We start from the raw sequence: 21,115 nt of genomic DNA, 5'->3' as shown, positions 1-21,115 counted from the left end.
ATGAAAGTAAATGTTTTAATCTTGTCCTTCTCGTATTCCCAGCAGTGTTACGAGCATCTGCTCCCATCTGGCCGGGAGGCGCGTGACTCAGTCTGAACATGGGGTCATTAGTGATACTGTTTGGGTGGGTGGTTGTTTTTCGTTTCCCAGCCCTGTGCAGTAGCTGGCAGCCTCCCACATGGTCAAGTGCCCTTCGCCCCCCTCGCTAGGACGCAGGGTGGCTCCCTGCCAGGGGCTGAGGCATCTCATGCTGCCCATCGCCGGGGGCTGTCGGGGGGCATGGGCAGCAGTGGACCAGTTGGAACTTCTGAGCCTCCTAACTGCTGAAAGTACTTCTAGCTCCTGAGCCAGCACGGAGAGGCAGCGTGCAGTTCCCTGCCTGATGTGAACCTTTTGTGATCTCGCTGAGCCCTGTCACAGCATCCTCAGGATTCATCACACCGGAGACAATTACTGGGGTACCGAGCAGTAGGAGTGTGACGTGCCTGATTTTAAGAAATGAGCTTTCCATTAGGACAAATCCTAGAGAGCTAAATGATTCATTACCAAAACGTATGGCTACGTTCTGCTTCTGCTAACTTTTGTACTCGTAGGTACAAAACTTGATTAGCACGTTCACTTGCAGAAAATATGAATGTGCTCAGTATAAATGTCAGGGTGGTTGCTGCACTGAATGAAAAAAGTCTAGTTTTTTTTTTCCTCTTGCATTTGAATCCTTTCTTGGCATATGAGAAAAAAATATATGAGAGTTGAACTTGGCAGCTGGCAATTTGTGCTTGACCTGTCATGTGCTGAGCATGATGGGAATAGGTCGTGACAGATTTGTCATATTTAACATTGAGTTCGTTGGTGTCTTGTTAGCACTGGGGGATGTGCTTCCATCACAGGATTTCCTGGAAGAGTGAAAAATGCTCATGCAAAATTAAGCACAATTAGGAAGTCTCAGTTTTGACACTTGTCAAAATCTTGAACCTGGAGGCTATAAAACCTGAGTTTCTAAATTTGGCAGCTATCAGGTTTGGTGTGCTCCCCATGGGATGTTCCTTCAGTTGTTCCTTCTCCTACTACCCACAGAGCGAGGTTCTGGACATTGGATGTGTTGCTTGTTTTTATTTTGGGGAGACAGCGCCCACCGGCTGTAATTTGTTTCTTCCATTCACAGTAAGATTACCCTTTTCAGAGGTCTTACTTGAAAATGTGATTTTTGGCTGTCTGTTCTCCCCTGCTGGAAAGGAACGGGCAGTAAATTGACTTCAAGAAGGAAGTGACTTAGGATGAAGGGCCGGGGGAGCGCAGCGGGTGTGCGGCTGAACCCGAGATGCTCTAGAGCAGCAGTTTCTGTTGCCGGACCCAACAGCACTGAGAACTCTTTATACTTCCTGAGTCTTATAAGGCAATTGCTGCATTTCTTTGTTTGTTTAGAATTGACACAGTTTGATATGAGACTGTTCCCCAGGACTAATGAGACCAAAGTAGTGAAGTTGCTAGGTTGTACAGCTTTGGGAACATTTCTGTTAAATTCCCCTCTTTCTCTCTCTCTCTCGCACTCCTACCATGTAAAAGAATCAGTGAAATGTTTTCTGGTAATGAATATTTAAATATAACTTCCTGGTTCCCTGTCTGGATGCTAACCTTTATATTAAAAGGAACTTAAGTAATGAAGAATTCCTCCTCAGTCAAATTTAGGAGTGTTACTTGTGGTTGTGAGGGTGAAAAGTGGATGTTAGAAATACGAAGCAACTGTAGTACGTATTTACTAAAGCTGTATACAAGGTAACAGATACATGTTTATTTTTTTGGTGTGAAAGCTATTTTTCCCATGGTTTTTTTGGCAACCAAGCAACAGAAATCTGTGTTTACAAGTCTGTGAATCTTTAAAGCTAAAAAGCTTTCTAATAGCTGAAACTGTGATATTTTTTTTTTCTTTTTAAGTGGATTATTCTAACAAATCCTCAACTTTCCATCAAAAAATATTTAGAGAGCAGTTTTTCACCATTCTTACAGCTTTGTCCTCCACGATGAAAGCTGTACTGGAACTGGGCTAGCTCCTCCAAATGGGTGAATCCTTTAGATTTTTATCTTCACTTCTGTTTGCTTCTGCTACGTCAGGTTGGTCTTTCTCATGTCCTTCACGTAAATATTTCTCAAACTGAAGTGAGCTTTGATTCCACCTGCCTCTTGGCTAAAATCCTGTTCGGATGGTGTTGCGCTGAAGCTCACGCACAGACAAGAGAGAACTGGAGGACGTGGCTGATTCATCGTCCAGGGTCATCAAGTTGATTGTCGAAGGTGATTGATGTCAAGGCTGCATTTCTTTAAGAGCAATCGTAGGCATGTTCATGCTCTCTCTCCTTTTCTCTGCCTTTTGCAACATGATATAATTCTTTTCTCTCCTTCTCCAGTCAATAATGGATATATATCTGTTCTAGCTCCTAATTAAAACTCTGAATTGTGCTTTTCCAGGTCACAGAGCTCAATAATGTGAAGAATATATTACGAATGCCAAAAAGCACAAAGAAGCATGCTGTTGGGATTTATTTCAATGATGATACCTCCAAAACCTTTGCTTGTGAGTCAGGTGAGTAAAGCGGCAACGCACATTAGAAAGCATAAGAGCATTAATTGTGGAATTATAAATGTATTATACCTACACACAGATTTTCTGGGCATTTATACAGAACTTGAGGCAGATGAGTGGTGCAAGGTGCTGCAGATGGAGTGCCTTGGAACGCGAATCAATGACATTAGCCTTGGAGAGCCTGACTTGTTGGCATCTGGAGTAGAGAGGGAGCAGAGTGGTAGGTATATAAATGTTGACCTTCTAAATCTTTAATTGCATTATTTTAAAGCCTTTGGACTATGCATGTGAATATCAGAAATAAATTGGTGCAAAATTGTTGTTCCAAGCCCTTCTCCCTGTTCTGGAGGGAGGGGTTTGTTCCTTTGGGAGGTTTTTGTGCCTTTTTTTTTTTTTTATTGCTATCAGAGGAGATAGTTAAGGTAACTAGAATTATTTTGGAATAGCACTTTTCTTTCTCAGACAGGTTAGCTGCTCTTGGAGATGGGGACTGTCATTTGTTGTGTGTTTTCTTGTGTGATGTCTGTACAGCAGTTTCAGTCTGTGACCGAGGCTCTTTGGCAGCATCGTAAAGCAAATAATAAATAATAGTAATTGCGTGCAGAACCTGACCCCATGGCTACTTCACTTTCCTAAGCAAGTTAACTGATTACAGGCACAAATGCAATTGCAATGTATTTATTCATGCACACAATTTTATTAATTGTTTGCGAATATCAGGATTATGGTGGTGCAGTTCCCTCCAGCATCTGAATGCATGCACACACAAATGTTTGACGCCCTTTGAGTGCAGTGTTCTGACTGCCCAAAACATGGAGTTTATTGAATTACTGGAAGGAATTGGGTTTTTGGTTTTGAATTAGTTGTTCTAAGTGGAAATTAGATCTTGTAATAGAGGTGGAAAATAGGAAATTCCTTTAATGACTTGCACATTTAATGAGCAGGGATTTTAGACTAACCTTTTGTTTTTCTCCCAGAGAGATTCAATGTGTATTTGATGCCATCCCCTAATTTAGATGTGCATGGGGAATGTACCTTGCAGATAACATTTGAGAATATCTGTCTTTGGGACATCCAGAATCCCAGAGTAAAACTCATCTCTTGGCCATTAAGTGCCCTGCGACGCTACGGGCGGGACCCATCTTGGTTCACGTTTGAAGCAGGAAGGTGGGTGTGTGTTCGCTGTGTTGTGTTGCTTTCCTCGGTGGTGCTGGGTGGTGCTCTGGACGACTGCTGAAGGTTGTTGAAGGAGATGAGAGCTTATCTTCGGACAGAGGCTAGTCTGTACCTTCTGCTAAAAAAAAACCAACAAAAAACCAAAAAAACCCCAAAACCAAAAAACAAAACTCCACAATAATAATATATAAATATATAATGTTTAACATAATAGAATACAATAACATTAATAATATAATAATATAAATATTATATAAATAAAAACAATATATTTATATAAAAAATAAAATGAAACAAATCTAGAAGCAAATAAAAAACCTCTTAATCCCAGGTTGAAGCTTGACTAGAAAGAGTTGCCAAATAAAAGTGCCTGAGGATCGGGGTGGGAGACATGAGGTACCCCTGGGGATTGCAGGGTGGAGGCTGACAGCGTTGTATATTACTGTATACGGTTGTTCTTAAATAAAGCTGTATACGAGCCAGAGAATTGGATGGACAGATCTGGGAAGAAGGGGTGAACATCATTCCAGGATTTGCACAATGTGGGCACAGAGTTATGGGTTCTGTACTAGAAGTGGAGTTTGAAGTTGAAAGCAGCGAGTGCCGAGTTGCTTCCCAAAAGCAAACTAAAACAATGGAGAAGGGACTCGTGTTTTCCATTGATTGTATGCCTGTTTTCCATCTGTTTGACAAATGGATTTATAAGATCTTTGAATGCAATTCCTTGTTTTAGAGATGTTGTTCTGCAATACTTCCTACGGCTCGGTCTTAATGAGATGGTCTTTGTGTGGCTGAAGTTGGAGCACTTATTTATTGAACTGAACTATCAAATCCTTTCTAAGGGATATGGATGCATTATTTTAAATAAGCACATTAAAGAATTACAATAGTAAAACAGAAACAGATCATACAATTAACTTACCTGGAAAGGGAGGAGGCATTTAAATGTCCATCCTCCACATTTCTGCAGAATTTAGTCCTCTCGGCCGGGGGAAGAATTCAATTTTATTTAGCTGATCATGCATTAGTCATGATAAGACAATGCAATTGGGATGCTGAGGGTATGTGTTTGTTGCTTCCAGTGGAAGGCAAAACTCTGCAAAACTCATTACAGGCAGTGTTAAAAGTCTGAAAAGGGAAGACAAATTAATCCTACCTGGCATAGATTCTAGATAGGGTCTAAATATTAGAAATCTGGGTCTTGCGCATGAACTCTTTAGAGCTTAAGCACTTACGATAGATCAGTGGCTCTTAGCTGAGTCCCTGTTTCGTGAGAACAGTACAAATATGGGCTAAAATGGTCAGACTGGACCAAGGCTGGTAAGACCCTTACGCAAAGACCTGTAGATTACTTTGTTCTATATTCCAACAACCTTCGTTTTCTTACTGCTTGTGCGATAGCACTTCTGGAGCCGCATGGTAAAGTTTTGTTTGTTCATGGTAATCTGTAAACTTAAATCTCACTCTTGGATCCCATCTGTTCTTGCTTTGGCAGGATGTGTGACACAGGAGAAGGACTATTCATATTTCAGACCAGAGATGGGGAAGCGATCTATCAGAAGGTTCACTCGGCTGCTTTGGCCATAGCAGAACAACACGAGCGCTTGTTGCAGAGTGTGAAAAATTCAATGGTACGGCTGCTCATTATGCTTGTGATTTTGCACTGGGCAACAATGAACAATATGCTTCTTCAATGTGATTTTTAAGTTTTGATTCACAGGTAGTAAGCAGTCTGATTATTGCTCTTATTAAATTCTGCTTGATTTTAATAGTTAGGGCAGTATATATAACTGGTGTTCCTTTCCAAGTATCAAAACAGGGAAAGATATAGCCCTTGATTTTTGTGTTTGCAAAGCTATCAATAAGTGTGAATTAATACAGAGATGATAAGCTTCTGTCAGTGCACATTCTCATTAGGTTCCTTTGATTAATCAGCATCATGAGCTTGTTTGGAAGCATTTCTCATCAATCTATTTGCAAAATGTTATGGCTCATGCTCGGTTTTCCATTTGCTAATTGATGTCTACACTCCAAGGATGATTTGGAAAGAGTCATATGGTTCAGATTAAACTATGGGGGAGGACTAGATGTTTGTCTGATCTCTCAGTGGATGTCTGTTTTCCGCAAGTGCTTTTTGTGTCTAAAACTTGTTTTTTGATGCACATGACTGGTACAAAATATAGCAGTGCAAGATGCAAAACTAGCATAAAGATTGGGAACAGGTGGTGTGGCATCTCCAAAAGCATTATGTCTAAGAAAGGCAGTTTTACGGCACTTGCACCTAATGTGTTTCAGGATCTTATTAACTTTAATTTTTTTTTTCTTTTTTGGTCGTGAAACATGTGGAGTGAAAAGGAATGTTCTGTTTATCCCATATCACAATTGGTCTCTACACCCCAAGACTCACAGGTTGACTTTGACACTAAAATTAGTATCCTGAAGATAACAGGGTTTCTGGAATGTATAAAATGCCCAGAATGGGCAGCTGTGGAAGAGCTTGGCTATAAAAACTACCTCTATTCCAGGCAGTAAAAATTGGTTTATGTAATCAGCAACAAGACTTACGTCTTTCTCTCATTGTAAACATAAGCACTGCTGTTATCCTCATCCATGTCTAATCCATTCAGTAATTCTACCAACTTCTTGGTTTCAGGGATAAGTTGTAGTGATGAATTACCCCAGTATTAACTGGATGACCCAGCTGGGATGAAACAGAAAATGCCATTAGTACTTGTAGAAACGTAAGAAAAGATGAGAGTGGATTTTGAGGGAATAGAACAAATTGCCTTAAGTACTTTCTTTTGTTCTTCCACTTTCTTGGACTTGAGGCAGAATGGAAGCCAAATACAGGATAGGAAAGTTATTTCTCTTAATAATGGTTCAGTGAGGAGGAGCAAATGAGGAGAGGAGGAGCAATAGGAAGCTCTTCCCAAGTGTCCCAGCCAGTCCTGTGAACTGGATAACTGATTGCTTCAGCCGAGCGCGTAAGCAAATGGGTAATTCTGTCATTTGTAGAGCGGGTGGGATAACTGAAATGGGAAAGTGAGGAAAGTCTGAGTCTGTTTCTAGGCGATGTGGGTCATGCAATGTCTTTACTTTCAACAGGATAGAGACTAATGTTAAATATATATATTTTTATATATTTCACACTATATATAGTGTGATATACCGGTTTTCAGTTGATGCTACTCTGTTGACTTTATTACAATGTGGTCACTTCTGTAAAGCCCGTGGGAGAGTGCCGTGTCTGTGAGGATGAAGTACTAACGTGGAGCCTTTCTTGTGACAGCCTCTGCCCTGTGTCCATTTAGACCACGTGCTTTTCCCAGCACTTCCAGATGCATTAGGAAGAGCTTGACACTTTGCTTGCTTTCTTTCAAAAACGTTAGGACCGGCGGGTGAGCTCTGCAGCCAGCTGCACTGGTATTTTGCCCTTTCCCAGTAAAGTATCATCTAACACAGTCTTTGCTGGTTTTCACTTTTGTTTAAAAGTAAAAAAACTTTATAATTCTAGTTAGCGAAGGGAGTTTTTGTTCAAAAATATCCAAAATTATCTAAGTTGAGACAGATGGGTAGATGATACAAGTACTCAACAGTAACTAAATTAAGCAGATTAAAATTAAGCTAGGCTAAGTCGGAGTAACTAGCTAACATTTGTAGCCCACCAGGATCAGAAGCGATTAAGTAACCTGTTAAAAGCACAACTTAATTTTCAAAAATCAGGGATAGGTTCCATAGCAATAGTGAATAGGCTTACAGGCAATTTCATATCTGGTGGTTTTACATTTATGGAGTAGCATCTTTAATAGATGAGGTCTGACGCTGTGCTGTCAAATTTCCATCTTACAAGTGCCAATAGACTCAACAGATGCACAGTTGCTGTAGATTTCAATAGGGAGCAGCTGCAGAACCTCTAAAAGCTTTTTCATGAACACTGTGTCCAACCACAACCCCTAAATCTAATATTATAGACCTTAGAGTGCTAAGTGGGGGATAAGAACATATTCCTGGCGAACTGAAAGTCTTGTAATTTAGTAGCGGACTATAATTGTTTCAGACGAGTCCGTATGCCCCAAGTCAGTCATAGAAATATTGTCTGGTTCCGAAATAGTAAGACTTGGTGGCTTTTCTGGGGTTCAAGGACAGTCAGATTTAGAAGTTTAGCCAGAGGATCATGATATCAGTGTAGAAGTCAGGTGGCTTATTTTGCTGATTACAAAATATTTGTGAAGTCCATCTTTGTTCAGATTGATTAGTTTCCCCTGTATTTTTCTTCTGCTTTTGAATGCTTCAACACCGAGTTCATTTTAGATGCTTGCACTTCATGCTCAGCTGTCTATATTGTTTCTGTCTCCTAGAATCATTTACTCTGTGTGAATTTTCGTATTAGTAAAGCTTGAGCTGTTACTTACAGACAGGGTAAATAGAAGTAGAAGGTAGGAGATACTGATGGTGAGAAACTAGGTCTACACTGAATGTCTTCTGTTTGCTCCTGTCATCCTGACCACTGCTACATCAGTGACGTGATTATCCAAGACCGAGGTGAAGATGGTATTAAGCTACCCAAGGGCTCCTGGAGCCTGTGAAAAATAAAAAAAATAAATAAAAAAAAAAAGGGAGTTGAATGTCCCATGCTGATAGAGTGAAATAAAGCTGCCAAGTACTGTTGAGAACGTGGGCTATAATGTGTCTGTCACCTCCCTAGCAGTCGCTCTCTTTATATTACAGTATGTTGGTTCAGTTCGTGACTATAACTGGCTCTGGCTCTTGAAATGCATGTGGAAAATTGATGCGATAGTGGTTCCTCAGCTGGGGACCTCACCCCGACGCTTTCTGTTAACGTGCTGTTGCTTTCTGGCGAGGTCTGAGCATATGCTGACCAGAGTCTGTGACGCTGTCACAAGTGGGTTTCATTTATTCTCCTTTTCAGTGAATTCAAAGATCTCTCCCTTTTCTCTTTTAAAGGGAAGAAAGAGCTGGCTTTGCTTAGTGATGCATGAAGCCATTCTGGTCATTTGGTAACTCATCTCATCCAACTGTTTTTTTCCCTTTCATTTTTGCGTTGCCAGACAATGGAAAGAAAATATCTACTCAAGTTATATTTTCCGAAGTATTTGGTTGCCATGAAAACTGAAAGGAGTAGTGCTGTGACTTGACTGCTGTCATTTATGCCTGCTCTCAGTTCAGGTTGCTTTAAAAAAAGACATTACAACTTGACATCTCGCTAAAGTAATAACAGTGAACTTCCCAGTTTTTGGCAGCTGAAGCCGAATGCCTCACAGAAAGATATTATCAGCCCGTTTACCGGCAGCCTTGCCTGCCTCTTCTTCCCCTCTCGGCAACTCAAGTGTGCGCTTTGCACTTGATCCGCCTGATGTGCCAGTGCATCTGTCTGGGCCCGAGCCTGCTATTATCTAGCCATTTCCACGGAGATTCATAATTAAGAGTGGAAATCGTGCTCACTAACTTTTGAAATAAGAGAAGAATATTGAGCATTAGTGTAAGATGGATAGTAGTCAAAATGGCAGCAGTACGTTAGTGCCCTTTAATTTCTGAAGTTGCTTTTATTACTTTACCGTTCTGTAGTTTTGCTATAATGAATTTAGCAAACGTTTCTTAAGCAATTGCCATTCCAATTGATTTTGATTGATTACATAAATTTACTTCACTAGGAAGTAAATCCCCTGAAAACCACGGTGAGTGCAGTATTGCCCAACTGGGGATCCCAAGATGAAGGTTTACCTAGTGCAAGTGGTTCTGCAAAATCTCTGAAAATCGCATTGTCCAGCCTGAGGAAACCAATCAAACCAAAAAATCTCAGATCATCTTTCTTTTCTTTCCTTTTGGAGCCACGTTCACAGCTAGCTTGAGAGAATGTTGGTGGTGGGTTTTTTTGGGTGGGGGGTTTTTGGTTGGTTGGTTTGGTATTTTGTGGGTTTTTTTAACAGGCAGTGGTGGTGCCTCTAATGCAAGTTTTGTGGATTGTTAAGATGGGATCCGAGAAAGAAAATACTTAATCTTTCCTCCATGAGCCCCCAGGAGTTCTAGGAACCCCCTGCACCCTGTGTTTGACGCAGAGCTGTGCGTTAGCCCAGCAATTTGCCTGCGTGTAGGTGTCCACATGACAAGAGGTGGCACAGCGGCTCCCCGGCTGTCCTCGGCGCTGGCTGCTGATGGCTCCGAGAGCTGCTTCTCCATCCCCTTCCTCTGCGGCCCTCTCGTAGCCACCGGAGCTGCGGGGTGGCTTTGTGTCATCCCTCACCCCTTTTCACGGCCCTGCTGTTCCTTGGGTTTAAGCGTGACTTAACATAACTTGATCCCCGCCACGTGCGCGGCGTTTGAACCGCTCTGGGCATCCTCAGCTCCTTTCAGGTTTCAGCATTCTCCCTCTGCCTTGGGCAGGAGAGAGCGAGAGGCTGCGGATTAGGTGCCCTCCAGTTAACAAATTACTTGTTGTGTTAATGATACGTGGAGCTGCGTGTCCCGCCTGGCTCCCTGCTCGCAGCCTTTGCTCGCGCGTGTTCCGGCACGTCCGTTCCGACCGGGTTTGAGCTGCTCACGGGGCCAGGTGCTTCCGCAGCATAAACCCAGGTCATTACCAGCTTATTCCTACTCTTTCTGTTGCCACAGAGATACAGTAGGTTAATTGCGAGAATGAAATCAGTCATCATTAAAGCTGCTTTTTTTGATGAAACGCTGTGTATTCAGGACATAACATACTAATTCTTATCTCCAGCTGTGGGTTTTTAAGTTTTTTCCCCTGCTGATTGAGTTGAGGAGGGGCACCCTTTCTGTCCCTTTTCTGTGTCTTTATCTAATCTTTCTTTAGCTATTTTCTCCCAAAATAGCCTGTTCGGTTTTTTGCACTCCTCCTAACAGCCAAACCGTTGCTCAAACTGCCTTAGCTTGCTGTCCAACTCACCAACTAATGGAAACACCAAAAAAAAAAAAGTATCTCCAGCCAGGAAATGCCATCCTCGCGATGCTCTGCTAATTTTTATCCCCAGCAAAAGACCCATCGTTGTTTGTTTCCGTGGTGCCAAGACGCGTGTGGTGACACTGCAAGGGGCGTCGGGGCTTTAGTGAAGGAGCTGTAATAAATGTGCTGGAGGATGTAGGTGGAACCTTGCATGGTGTGGTGATTCGCAGCCAGCTGACGTGGAGGTGGGTGTTTTAAGAGCAGGAGTTGATCTGGGGTTTGTTTTGTTTTACCTTCACATCAGGTTGAAGGTAGATGGCTCCTCTAAACACCTTGGAGATGGGTCTGTTCGGATACAGCCAGCCCTTGCCTCTTCCCTGCGCTTGCTTTGCCTGTTTGGTTTTGCTCCAAAATATACTGATCTTCTTCTAAAAGGTTCTTTCACCACAGGTTTTGTGAAACTAAAACATAGAAACTTTCTTTTCTGTTAAAAGCTATCTTTCTAAATCAGAAAAGTCAAGTGCAGTCTCGGTATGTTTGGACTGATGTTTTGCTGAGCTTTGGGAGGAGAATTTTAGCTGTACTGTGAAGCTTATGATAAAATCCAGTTATTTTTATCAGCTTGCACATACATCTTATTAAATTCATGGCAAAAAATGCCTTAAAGTAGTCAGTTCTCATGTATTTTTGTGTTAAGTATAGCGTAACTAAGAAGGGGCTGTGATTGATAATGTAATAAAATGTTGCTGAAGGCCCTGTGTGGAGGGGGCAGCGTGAGATGGGGCTTCCAGCAGTGCACTGCAGCCCGTGTGCTCTGCTCTCAGCATACCTGGGCGTGCTTTCGCTCAGGAATTTAGCTGAAGGATGCGGTTATCTCCTGTGCTGAACTCCTGCGCCATCCAGCTGGCACGTGCCTCAGCTGTAGGAGAGGGGAGATGAATAGAAAATGCTTCAAAACTAACAAGAACAACTTGTCCTCACCCGTGTGAAGCATCTCCAGCCAGGTTCTCGATGTGCTGAGGCTGTATTTAGCCTTGGGAAGTTGCTTGCGTAGCTGGGAAGACCCTCGGATGGCTTTGCTGCTTAAGGGGGAGCATACCGACGCTTTCCCACCTCCCACTGACCCCTGGTTTCTGTTTCAGCTGCTTGAGTTCAAACTCCCCTCGGGGGAAGCCGTGCTAGCCCAGGACCAGGGGGGCACCAAGGTGAGCTGTGGTGTGCAGCGTGGCCTCCTAACCCGAGTGGTGTGTGCCCGTGGAGACTGACCCCTGCGTTAGCTGCCTCTGCTGGTGTAGGGTGGGCAGCGGGAGGGAGAGGCTGTGCCGGCAATATCCTTAGAAGTCCTTGCAGCCAGCGGTCGTGCTGTTCTTGAAGGGTTGGCAATAAACATGACTGTTTCCTTCACATCTGTTTACTGCTTTGCAGCTTCAGATGAAAATGAGCGAGCGAGCCGTGTCCCTCAGCGCCATGGTGCCCTTGCCCCGCAGTGCCTACTGGCAGCACATCACGCGACAGCACAGCACGGGCCAGCTCTACGGCCTGCAAGGTAAGGGCTGGGGTGGAGAGAGTCAGGGCACAAATCACGTCGTGACATTGTTGAATCGTTCCGGTGTCTGTCCGTCTCACTGGAGTCTAATGTCCGGTTTGAGCCAGTTGCCACTGCTGTCCGGTTGATGGAGAGCAGGGCACATGCCACCTTAAGATGGGCACCTTGGCAGACTGGTTGTCATCAGGGGGTGCTCTTCTGACTTCCCATTAGAGAGGAATCCTTCATTTGACAAGTTTTCTGACCATTTTTAGGTAAAAAAGGAGAAGTTAATGCTCCAGAGTGGCCAGTTGTCAAGGCTGCCCAATCCTTCCTGCTACCAAACTCTTTTAATGGCACCTGATTTTTTGGCCAGGCTTATAGCCGTTTGGTTCCCCTCTCCTTTGGATGGTTGCCTCATGCTAAGAATGATGCAATCTTCATTATTCATTTCGTCTACTTGCTAATATTCAACCTAAACAACTGCATGCTCAGAAACAGCTGAATTAGGGAAAGTAAAAGGAAATGGCCATGATAAGTAGTTCTAAAAAACTGGACAGCTGCGGTGCTGCCACCGTGCATTGCAGTGTGGCCTGAAGACGGGCAGGTGTCTTCTCCAAATCCCCTCCTTGCTGTCGGCCCAAGGGGCAGCACAGCTCCTGCCTCAAAACCACCCCAGGCTGCAGGGAGGGAGGAATCGCTCCCCCGGGAGGTCTCTGCACCCAGTTGTCCCTCCGTGGTCACCAAGGGACATCTAGTGGTTACTGAGCGCAGGGATGGGGAGAAGGAGAGGAAGCCCACCACACCTGCAGGATGGGTGGGTGGCTAACAGGGGCTTCTGCCCGCGTATTTCAGAGCGTGTTTCAACACTGAACTTCAGTTTCCTGCGATGAAGTGAAAACCGCGGCCACTGTCACGCACTGTTGTTGCTTTGTGCCGGTTTCCCCAGAGGCACCTCTGGAGCAGGAGCTGCAGGTACTTGGTACCTCTGAGGAGCTGGTCCAATGTCAGCGTCTTGCGGTCATGTGTATTTTTAGAATTAGAGACACCCAAGCAAACAACGCCCCATTTGTATTTCAAAACACAGTCTTCCACCCTAAGCCACGTGGATTGGCTGAGTTAGTGTTTGGACAGAAGTTGGTATTGATGAGTTGTGAAGTCAGGATCGGGGCATTACTCAGAAAACACTTAATAGAAGTATGGCAGCCTGGAATATTAGATGGAAGGAGCCAACACCTGCCATAGCTTTATTTTCACAATATATGGAATAAAGGCTGAGCTTGATTAAACATTTGGATGATAAAGATGGACTGAGGCAGTTTCCCGTCACCATAGGGGCATTGGAAAGGGAAGCTCAGCTTGGCCATTAGAATGCGGGTTGTTTCTCTGTCATCCCTGAAGGTCAGGGCAGGCGTGTGCTGCGCCAAGGGGCAACCCAGCTCTTGGTGCCTCGTCCTGCTGCAAAAAAAAACCCACGGGGTGGGTAGCAGAAAACCTCAGGAGCTGGCAGGGCTTTCTGGTACTAACATCAAGCATTCAGAAGAATGCTAGAAATCACTAGACAGGTATTTTAAACATCCGGGTTTGGAAAATTTTTAGTCTCTTTTTTTTTCTTTCTTTCTTTCTTTCTTTCTTTCTTTCTTTCTTTCATTCTTAGTCTTTTTCCTCCAGATACTAGAGGTTTCTAAAGGAATAATGATAGATAGATATTTATTTTACTTTTTTATTTTTTTAATAAAGCAGGAAATCGTGGAGGTTAGCACCTCCAGAACACAGAATATCCCAAGCTGTGATTAATAATTACAAGCGCTGGCAGCCCTGACGTTTATAGCTATATTCCATTCTGATCCTCAGCAAATTTATCAGCAAATCATAAAAGCCAATATTTTTCCATCTTTCAACACTAGAGGGGGTAGGCAGCACATAAAAAGCCCCAGCTAAACCTGGCAAATGTTTCGGAGGCAGGATGAGTAATAAAATCGTGCAAATTTGTTCAGTAAATTAGGGCATGGGAAGCTGACCTGCTGGTGGCAGCCCGTGGCACACGAGGACAAGACCGCTTGCAGCACTCCGACACAACCAGAGGACTGAGCTTACTGTGCCTTACTAGAGAGTCCTTTATTAAAACAGTAATTCAGCATTGAGTTGACACAAGATAAATAGACTGTATGGGTACAAACCACTTGTTTTATATTTAGAAAAATGGCTTGCTTGTTAAACTGGGAAAAAAGGATCCTAGGATATTGTCGTCGTGAGAATGGGGGTAAAAGCCTTTGTAAAATAAGTGAGCCATGCAGCCAGCATTGTAATTAGGAAAGACACTCAAGTCCTTGTCTTGTAAAACAGTCAGGGCCACTACTTCAGTGGTACCCCGAGCACCTCTAATTAGATTAGGCTGCCAAAATCTTGAAATGCGTCAATTACTACTGGAAAAAGAAATGTGAAATAATTGTTATACTGAGTTGTGTAAGTCCCTGTGTGCGAAGCAGCATTTCACTCACTCAGTGGTCGAGACATGTGAAATCTTGTGTGCAAAAACTTTCTTCCACCAAACTTGGAACTTATGATTTCTGAATTGGTTCCTGTCCTCTTTTCTAATGTACAGAAAAGAACTGATGCTAATACTGTGAGCTAAAGTGCATTTTTCATGTAAAATGCAAAGTCAGAACTTTTTAAAAATTAATTTGCTATGTGCAACTTTCTGTTCTTAAGGAACTGGGGAAGAAAATCTGAGCGGAGATGTTTCTGAGATGGAGCAGGGATAGGTTTAGTTAAAAGGCTGTAGTCTGTACTTCACTTACTCCTTTATAAAATGCTGAATAAGGTGCCCGTGTCTTACTGAATGTTATTCTGTTTTTTTTTTTTTTTTTTTGCCTTGGACTTGGTGAAGATGTTTCTAGCCCAGTGAAGCTTCATCGTACAGACACTTTTCCAACCTACAGGTCAGACCATCGGTAAAGGACTGTAAAGAACTTTACAAACTCTTTGTCTTCTGATAAACTGCCCCAGTGGATGACAGTGACGATGACAAGCGAGGATGGAAAAATGGAAAAGTTGAGGTTGGATGAAAAATTCTTGCAATACGAAGTTTTTTTCAAACTTTGCGACAAGTTAAAACTGTTCTGTAGATATTGGGGAGGGGAACAAAAGCAACAAACCCTCCAGTGTTTCTTTTATATCTTACAGCTGGACAGAGAAGAAATCGCTCCCTAAGTATTTCCAAATGTTTTTGTATGATAGGTATGTTGTAAATATATGAGATTTTCCTGTTGTAGTGTGGTTCCATTTCGTCTCCTACAGCTGTGTGTTTACTGATGTCAGCTGTGTCATCCTTGTTTGTTGTAATGCTTATCTTTAGTTATTTGCATTATTGTTCAGCCTAATCCTTGACCTTTGAAATGTGGCCAGTTTTAAGCAGCTATTGGATACAATTTTTCCTGTTGGAAGCCCGATAAAGACTTGATTGATTTCTTCTGAAAGCACCCCCTCTATCTTCTATTTCCTGTATTTATTTCCATCTCTGTAAATGTTTAAAATAAAAAAAATAATAATTCCCACTTATTTTGTGGTACAGTGCTTTTTGTTGTCACTATTGGCATCATGAACAGAGCTGGTGTGGAGCCACCAGGACGCTAGAAGGTTGGGTGGAGAGGGATGATGGTTTGCCTTGGGTGCCCCTTCCACATCTTAAAGCGGCACAACCACTTCTCAGGTGTCCTAGAGAGACAGCGTAGTAGCTTCAACAGGAATCTCACAATGCCACAAACTACTTTTGTGGCAGAAAGCAGATTTTTCTGTTTTGTGACAGCATCTGTGTTACGCACAACTTCCATAGATTGGCACTAGCATCTTAACAGCAAACAGACTTGTCACAAATAGCACGGTTGACTACTGCGTGCTGCGCCAAATGGTCAGAAACGTGTAACGGCTGTAGATAGAAAGGTGTGATTATCCTGAATGCAAGCAAAGCACTGCCTTGAGTGAGGTGTAGTTAAAGCATGTTGTTGGCAAGCTCTGAGTAAGAATGCCTTGTCAGGTTGCAAGTCAGACTCATCGTATCAAACCATGTTAATTCCTGCTCACTTCAGAAGCTTAATCAAAATAAGACTAGGTCACATTTTGATTGCGCCAGTGGGGAATACGGTCTCTGTATATTTTTCATTGAAAAAATATGGGATACAGTTCTAACGATAATTGCATTTGCCTAGGCATGTGTAACGCTAGCAGCTAGTTTTTCAGCAGATATCCTGGAAGAGAAGAATGCAATGGCCAGAGTAGGTTTGTAGAGAATGAGCTGCATTTGTTCGTGTTTGTAGAGAATGAGTTAGCACAGGCTAATTTTCTATTATGACAGAGGTAATGGTCTTGTGGTTTGAGTAAAAATAGCAAATATCTTAAGCTTGGCTTTTAGTCCTAAATATGAAGTTTCCAAGCAGACTCAGAGGACAGGGTCATTGATCGTGACCCACGTGACGAGAGGAAATGGCCTCAAGTTGCATCAGGGGAGGTTTAGATTGGATATTAAGAAAAACTTTTACACTGAAAGGGTTGTTAAGCTTGTAACGGGCTGCCCAGGGAAGTGGTTGAGTCACCATCCCTGGAGGTATTTAAAAGACGGGTAGACGTTGTGCTTAGCGATATGGTTTAGTGATGGGTTTTGTCACTGTTAGGTTGATGGTTGGACTCGATGATCTGAAAGGTCCCTTCGGAGCTAGGAATTCTGATTCTGTGATGACTAGAAGGAGATTTCAAAACTATACTCAAAGTTCCAGCGAGCTGTACTCCGAGATGCTGCCAGCGTTGAGTGCTGGAGGAGGATATCCAGAGTGGCGCGTGGTTCTGTGTCTGGTTCCAGTCCTAGTTAATCACTTGGACAAAGCAGATGGGAGTGTGCTTATTAAACCTGCACATCTGTAAAATGAGAAGGAAGGACACAGGAATACAAGATTGGAATACAAAATGATCTGGGCAAATTGAAGAAATTCAATAGGGACAAGTGCTTCTAAGCAAGGCTAATTGACTACACAAATACATAATGGGAAGAGAAGCAAGCCAGCAGCCTTTCAGAAAGGGATGTAAGGGTTGTAGCAGATTACAAGTTGAACAGGAGGCAACAAGGCCATGTTGCTGCAAAACAACTAGACGTTGTAAGGGAATGTAAAAGCCTTGACCTTTCAAGACAGCTGAAGTAATTCTTCTGCTCTGCTTAAAGCTGGCAAGGTCTCAGCTGGAGTCCTGTATGGTGGCCGATCCCAGGCTACCGTCCTCAGCTCCTACAAATAGCCGTGCCCTGCTCCGGCGCTGACACACTGGGATAGTTCAGCTCTTGAATTGCGCTGTGCACTGTATAACGTCTTTGCCTTCCTTTATTAAACAGACTTTCTCTCCAGCAATAAGGAAGGAGCAGATGTTTCCAAGTCAGTTCAGTCTTTCTGTTTGTTACGGTGTCCTGAAGTAACCAGTCACTCGAGTAAGATCTTTTTTTTAACTGATTTGGGCTTAGGATCTGTGTGTCAGTTTAATAAACACATTATCAATTCTGAAGTGAAAGACTGGGAAAATGTAAGATGTTGAGTTTCTACATCCAAAAAGGTTGTACTAACAGAACTGGAGGTGAGAGGGACTTTTCAGGGAAAGAAACCGATGAGTGTAGTGAAGGTAAATGTGTTTCTGAAGGAAAAAAAATCAATATGCCATCATTGTTTAAGATACACCATAGTGCAACAATAAGCTTAATTTATTGTAAGTAAGGATTATGTTCACTTTATTTCAAAGCTGAACTGCTAACATAAATAAGTGATTGAAAGGCATGTTATGACTAATAGGTCTTTATCTTTCAGGTTTACTTCTGCTAATGTATTCCCTTTAGAGCTGACAGGATCTGTTGTTTTATCATGGATATGACAGTTCAGTAAACGCGTTTATTCACCTTTCGCTCATGCAGTGATTGATATAGTGTGACTGTCTGTGGCTGAACAGTCCAATTACAAAGAAGACAAAAAAAGCCACTCTGGCCTTGGCCTTTAAACGAAGGGTCATTAAATCAACTAGCTCTGATATTATTCTTTCTAGTGAAACTGTCTGCAAAGGATGGAAAAAAGGCCTAAAAGTAAGTCTGCTTTGAATTACTGGGCGTGTATGACACAATATCACAATGTCAGGAAGTTGCTTTGTTTTAATTTGTGGTACCAACTGATTAAGTCACTTAATCTTTGCATCATTGCTGACTTGCTTAGTTAGCAAGGTCGTTAGCTGAAGGAAGTGAGGGGGTTTGCTACTCCTACAGTTACTGGCTCTATGGCAAGGGAAAGGAATTCACTGTATTTGGAGCTGGGGTGATTAGCCTGTCCGGCAGACTGCGTGTGTGCAACACCGATGTGATGATGCCATCATGCGTGCCAGTTGGGTGCCGGCGGTGCCTGATACACAGTGAAGAGAGATGCAGAACTGGGGTGGAAATCCTTCAGGTACCTGAGCCACGCTCTGTCTGAAGCCATGTACTTCGGAAAATATGCTGCCAATCCATTTGTAGAGCTGTGGGGCTTGAGGTTACCACGGGATTCAAGGATCAGTGTGTGACAAATCCTTGAGAACTCTCTTTCTCCAATCTCTGCCCTACACGCAGGCCCTCCACATCAACAGGACTTCACAAGGGTGTTTTTGAGCTTGTCTTGTATGTAAAAAGGATGATAACAATTTTACAGACTAGTTTCATTTGCTCCACCATATTCTAGCATGGCCTTTTATATTCTTCAACCTTGTTCTTTCTTGAACGTCCACAGGTCTTCCTAGATAACTTTTTTTTTGAAGGCAGAAAAGTCTTCTGCGAAGTCATCCGCGTGAGGAGGGTTTTGGCTCTATGTAACCTCTCCCATTCATACGGCTCTAAGTAACACTGTGCCATTTCTCAGACGGCTGCTCCTCAAAGCCTGGACAAGAAAGTCATACCCTCTGGTCCCTTTCATCCCACAAAAGACCAGTGGCCAACCTGCGAGTCATAGTAGTGGAGACAGAAGAATATGTTTCAGGGGTAAAAGAAGAAGGGATCAGACGAGAAAGCATAGAGCTGCTTTACCCCACTTTCCAAATCCATGCTAAGAAAAGTTGTTCTATCTTTTGAGAAGGTATGAACCAGCAAACTGGCAATGGCACAGTGGGTAGATGGAGACGGTCCAAACTGCATCAGAACTCGGCAGGTAATGGTCTTAAAAGGCTAATCTTGGAATCAAGTACATTAGGGGAAAAAAAATCATAATATCAAGACTTCAAATTATATTTCTTTTTCTTAGATGTTCTTATTACAGGTAACGGAATGCAAATGCTGTTCTCTAAAATAGCATAGAGGGCAACGTAACTACGGTAAATCATTGTGCTGCTGAGGGAAATGGGATGGCTCCTCTCCATAGCTATTTTATAGAGGGAGATGGAGTTACACAAGGACTTGCCAAAAGTCGCTCAAGACCTCAAGGTATCTTCATCATACTTCAAAACTTTTTTTTTTTTTTAAATAAAGGAGATCTTGCACCTTTTGCTTGACCAAGATTTAACAGAACAGTTTTTGCTTCCTTGAGGGAGGGAGGGTGGTGATTTAAGTGGGTTGTTTTGTCATTTGTCTGAGTGAATGAAACAGCTTTATTTTTCATGCTGGTACTGTTGTTAATATTTATTCTTAAGATTGTTAGTATTTAGTTCTCCTTTCCCTTCTTACACCTTACAGCAGAAAAGCATCATTAATATTTAAGCAGATGAACATCTCTTGAAGTTTGTGACTTGCAGCCAGAATGTCATTAATTTAAATAATCACACAGATAAAATTAATGCAATAAGAGCTGTATCTGAGTCCTGTTGCTGAGCGATTCTGGTGAGCGCATAATAATACTGCTGCCTCAGGCACTGGGATCAGGGGTCACGATGTGATATTTCTGCGTATTCATTAACTTTCACAAGGGCAGATTGATCTTCTGTTTCCATGAACACTAATGAACCATTTTCTTATTTTTAGGGAATATTCTATCACTACCACTAGCCACGTAGTGTTTAAAGAAAAGCTGTTTTCAAACAGAAGGCTCTAATTACAACTTGAGCCTCAGCTATATTGATTGCACTAGACTTTATTTGCTGGCATTTGTAAATCCACTGAGAAACTTGCCAGGAAAAAGTTTATTGTAGTGGTTTTCTCTTTAGTATTTAGCCTATGCATTGCTCTGTTTCTTTACAAGCAAAAAAAAGGGAATTAGGTGGTGAGACGTTCAGAATGGTTGGGTTTGCATATGAGTATTTCCCCAGCTATCTGTCTTTTTAAATACTTGGAAAATCTTAGAAACAAAAGGTGTGAGGTGTTCATCTTACTCTAAACCGTCTAAAAAAAGTTGCAGTCTCTCTGGTGAAATTAATTCCTGGTTTTCCAGCCATACGAAGGTGAGAAAATATAGAAAGGAGTAACCAAAAATAGCTGAGGGCATGTTTGGCTCTTGCCTGTGCCCGTCTGTGTCTCCCCGGTGCCCCGCGGATGCTGGAAGTCGCTTGAAGCGGCGGCGCGATCTCTGCCTCGGCCACCGGGTGCCAGCCTTGCCATGGGAAAGGGACGGAGGGCTCCGGCTTATTTACCTTATCGCTGCCTGCTCGGCTCTCATCTCCCACTAAACTGGGCTTATAGCTAATAACGTCAAAATATCTCGTGCCTTTTTTTTTCTTTTTTTTTTCTTCTTTATCTGTCTTGTGGCGCGTTCCGTCATTTCTTCCGTATCAAGCCTACACGCTCCCATCTCTTCCCTTGCTTGTGTTTCAGTGCAAACAAAGTGAAACGTTTGGGTTATTCTAAAAGGGATGTCTATGGCTAAACCTTAAAGAAACGCGATAAAAGTGTAAATGTTTTGGAGAACTATAGGTTCTCTTTGTACGAGCAATAAACGTGTAG

General features: G+C 42.7%; 1 protein-coding gene across 6 annotated transcripts in view; it reads left to right on the top strand.

Moving 5' to 3' along the window:
- DOK5 (docking protein 5) overlaps positions 1–15,755 on the top strand; it is a 45,095-nt gene extending 29,340 nt beyond the window's left edge. For 3 of the 6 annotated variants that reach the window (XM_054218794.1, XM_054218789.1, XM_054218795.1), the window contains exons 3-9: positions 2,464–2,578; positions 2,658–2,798; positions 3,556–3,745; positions 5,250–5,385; positions 11,816–11,878; positions 12,099–12,219; positions 15,089–15,755. In XM_054218794.1, the coding sequence (XP_054074769.1) occupies positions 2,464–2,578; positions 2,658–2,798; positions 3,556–3,745; positions 5,250–5,385; positions 11,816–11,878; positions 12,099–12,219; positions 15,089–15,156 (834 nt within the window). In that variant the 3' untranslated portion in view covers positions 15,157–15,755. The remainder of the gene's footprint in view (positions 1–2,463; positions 2,579–2,657; positions 2,799–3,555; positions 3,746–5,249; positions 5,386–11,815; positions 11,879–12,098; positions 12,220–15,088) is intronic. The other 3 variants (XM_054218791.1, XM_054218792.1, XM_054218790.1) reach the window with 3 other exon arrangements.
- The last annotated feature ends 5,360 nt before the right edge of the window (positions 15,756–21,115 follow it).

Source organism: Rissa tridactyla, chromosome 12, assembly GCF_028500815.1.
Source record: "Rissa tridactyla isolate bRisTri1 chromosome 12, bRisTri1.patW.cur.20221130, whole genome shotgun sequence".
NCBI classification, from domain to species: Eukaryota; Metazoa; Chordata; class Aves; order Charadriiformes; family Laridae; genus Rissa; species Rissa tridactyla.
This window is presented reverse-complemented; position numbering and strand designations above follow the sequence as displayed.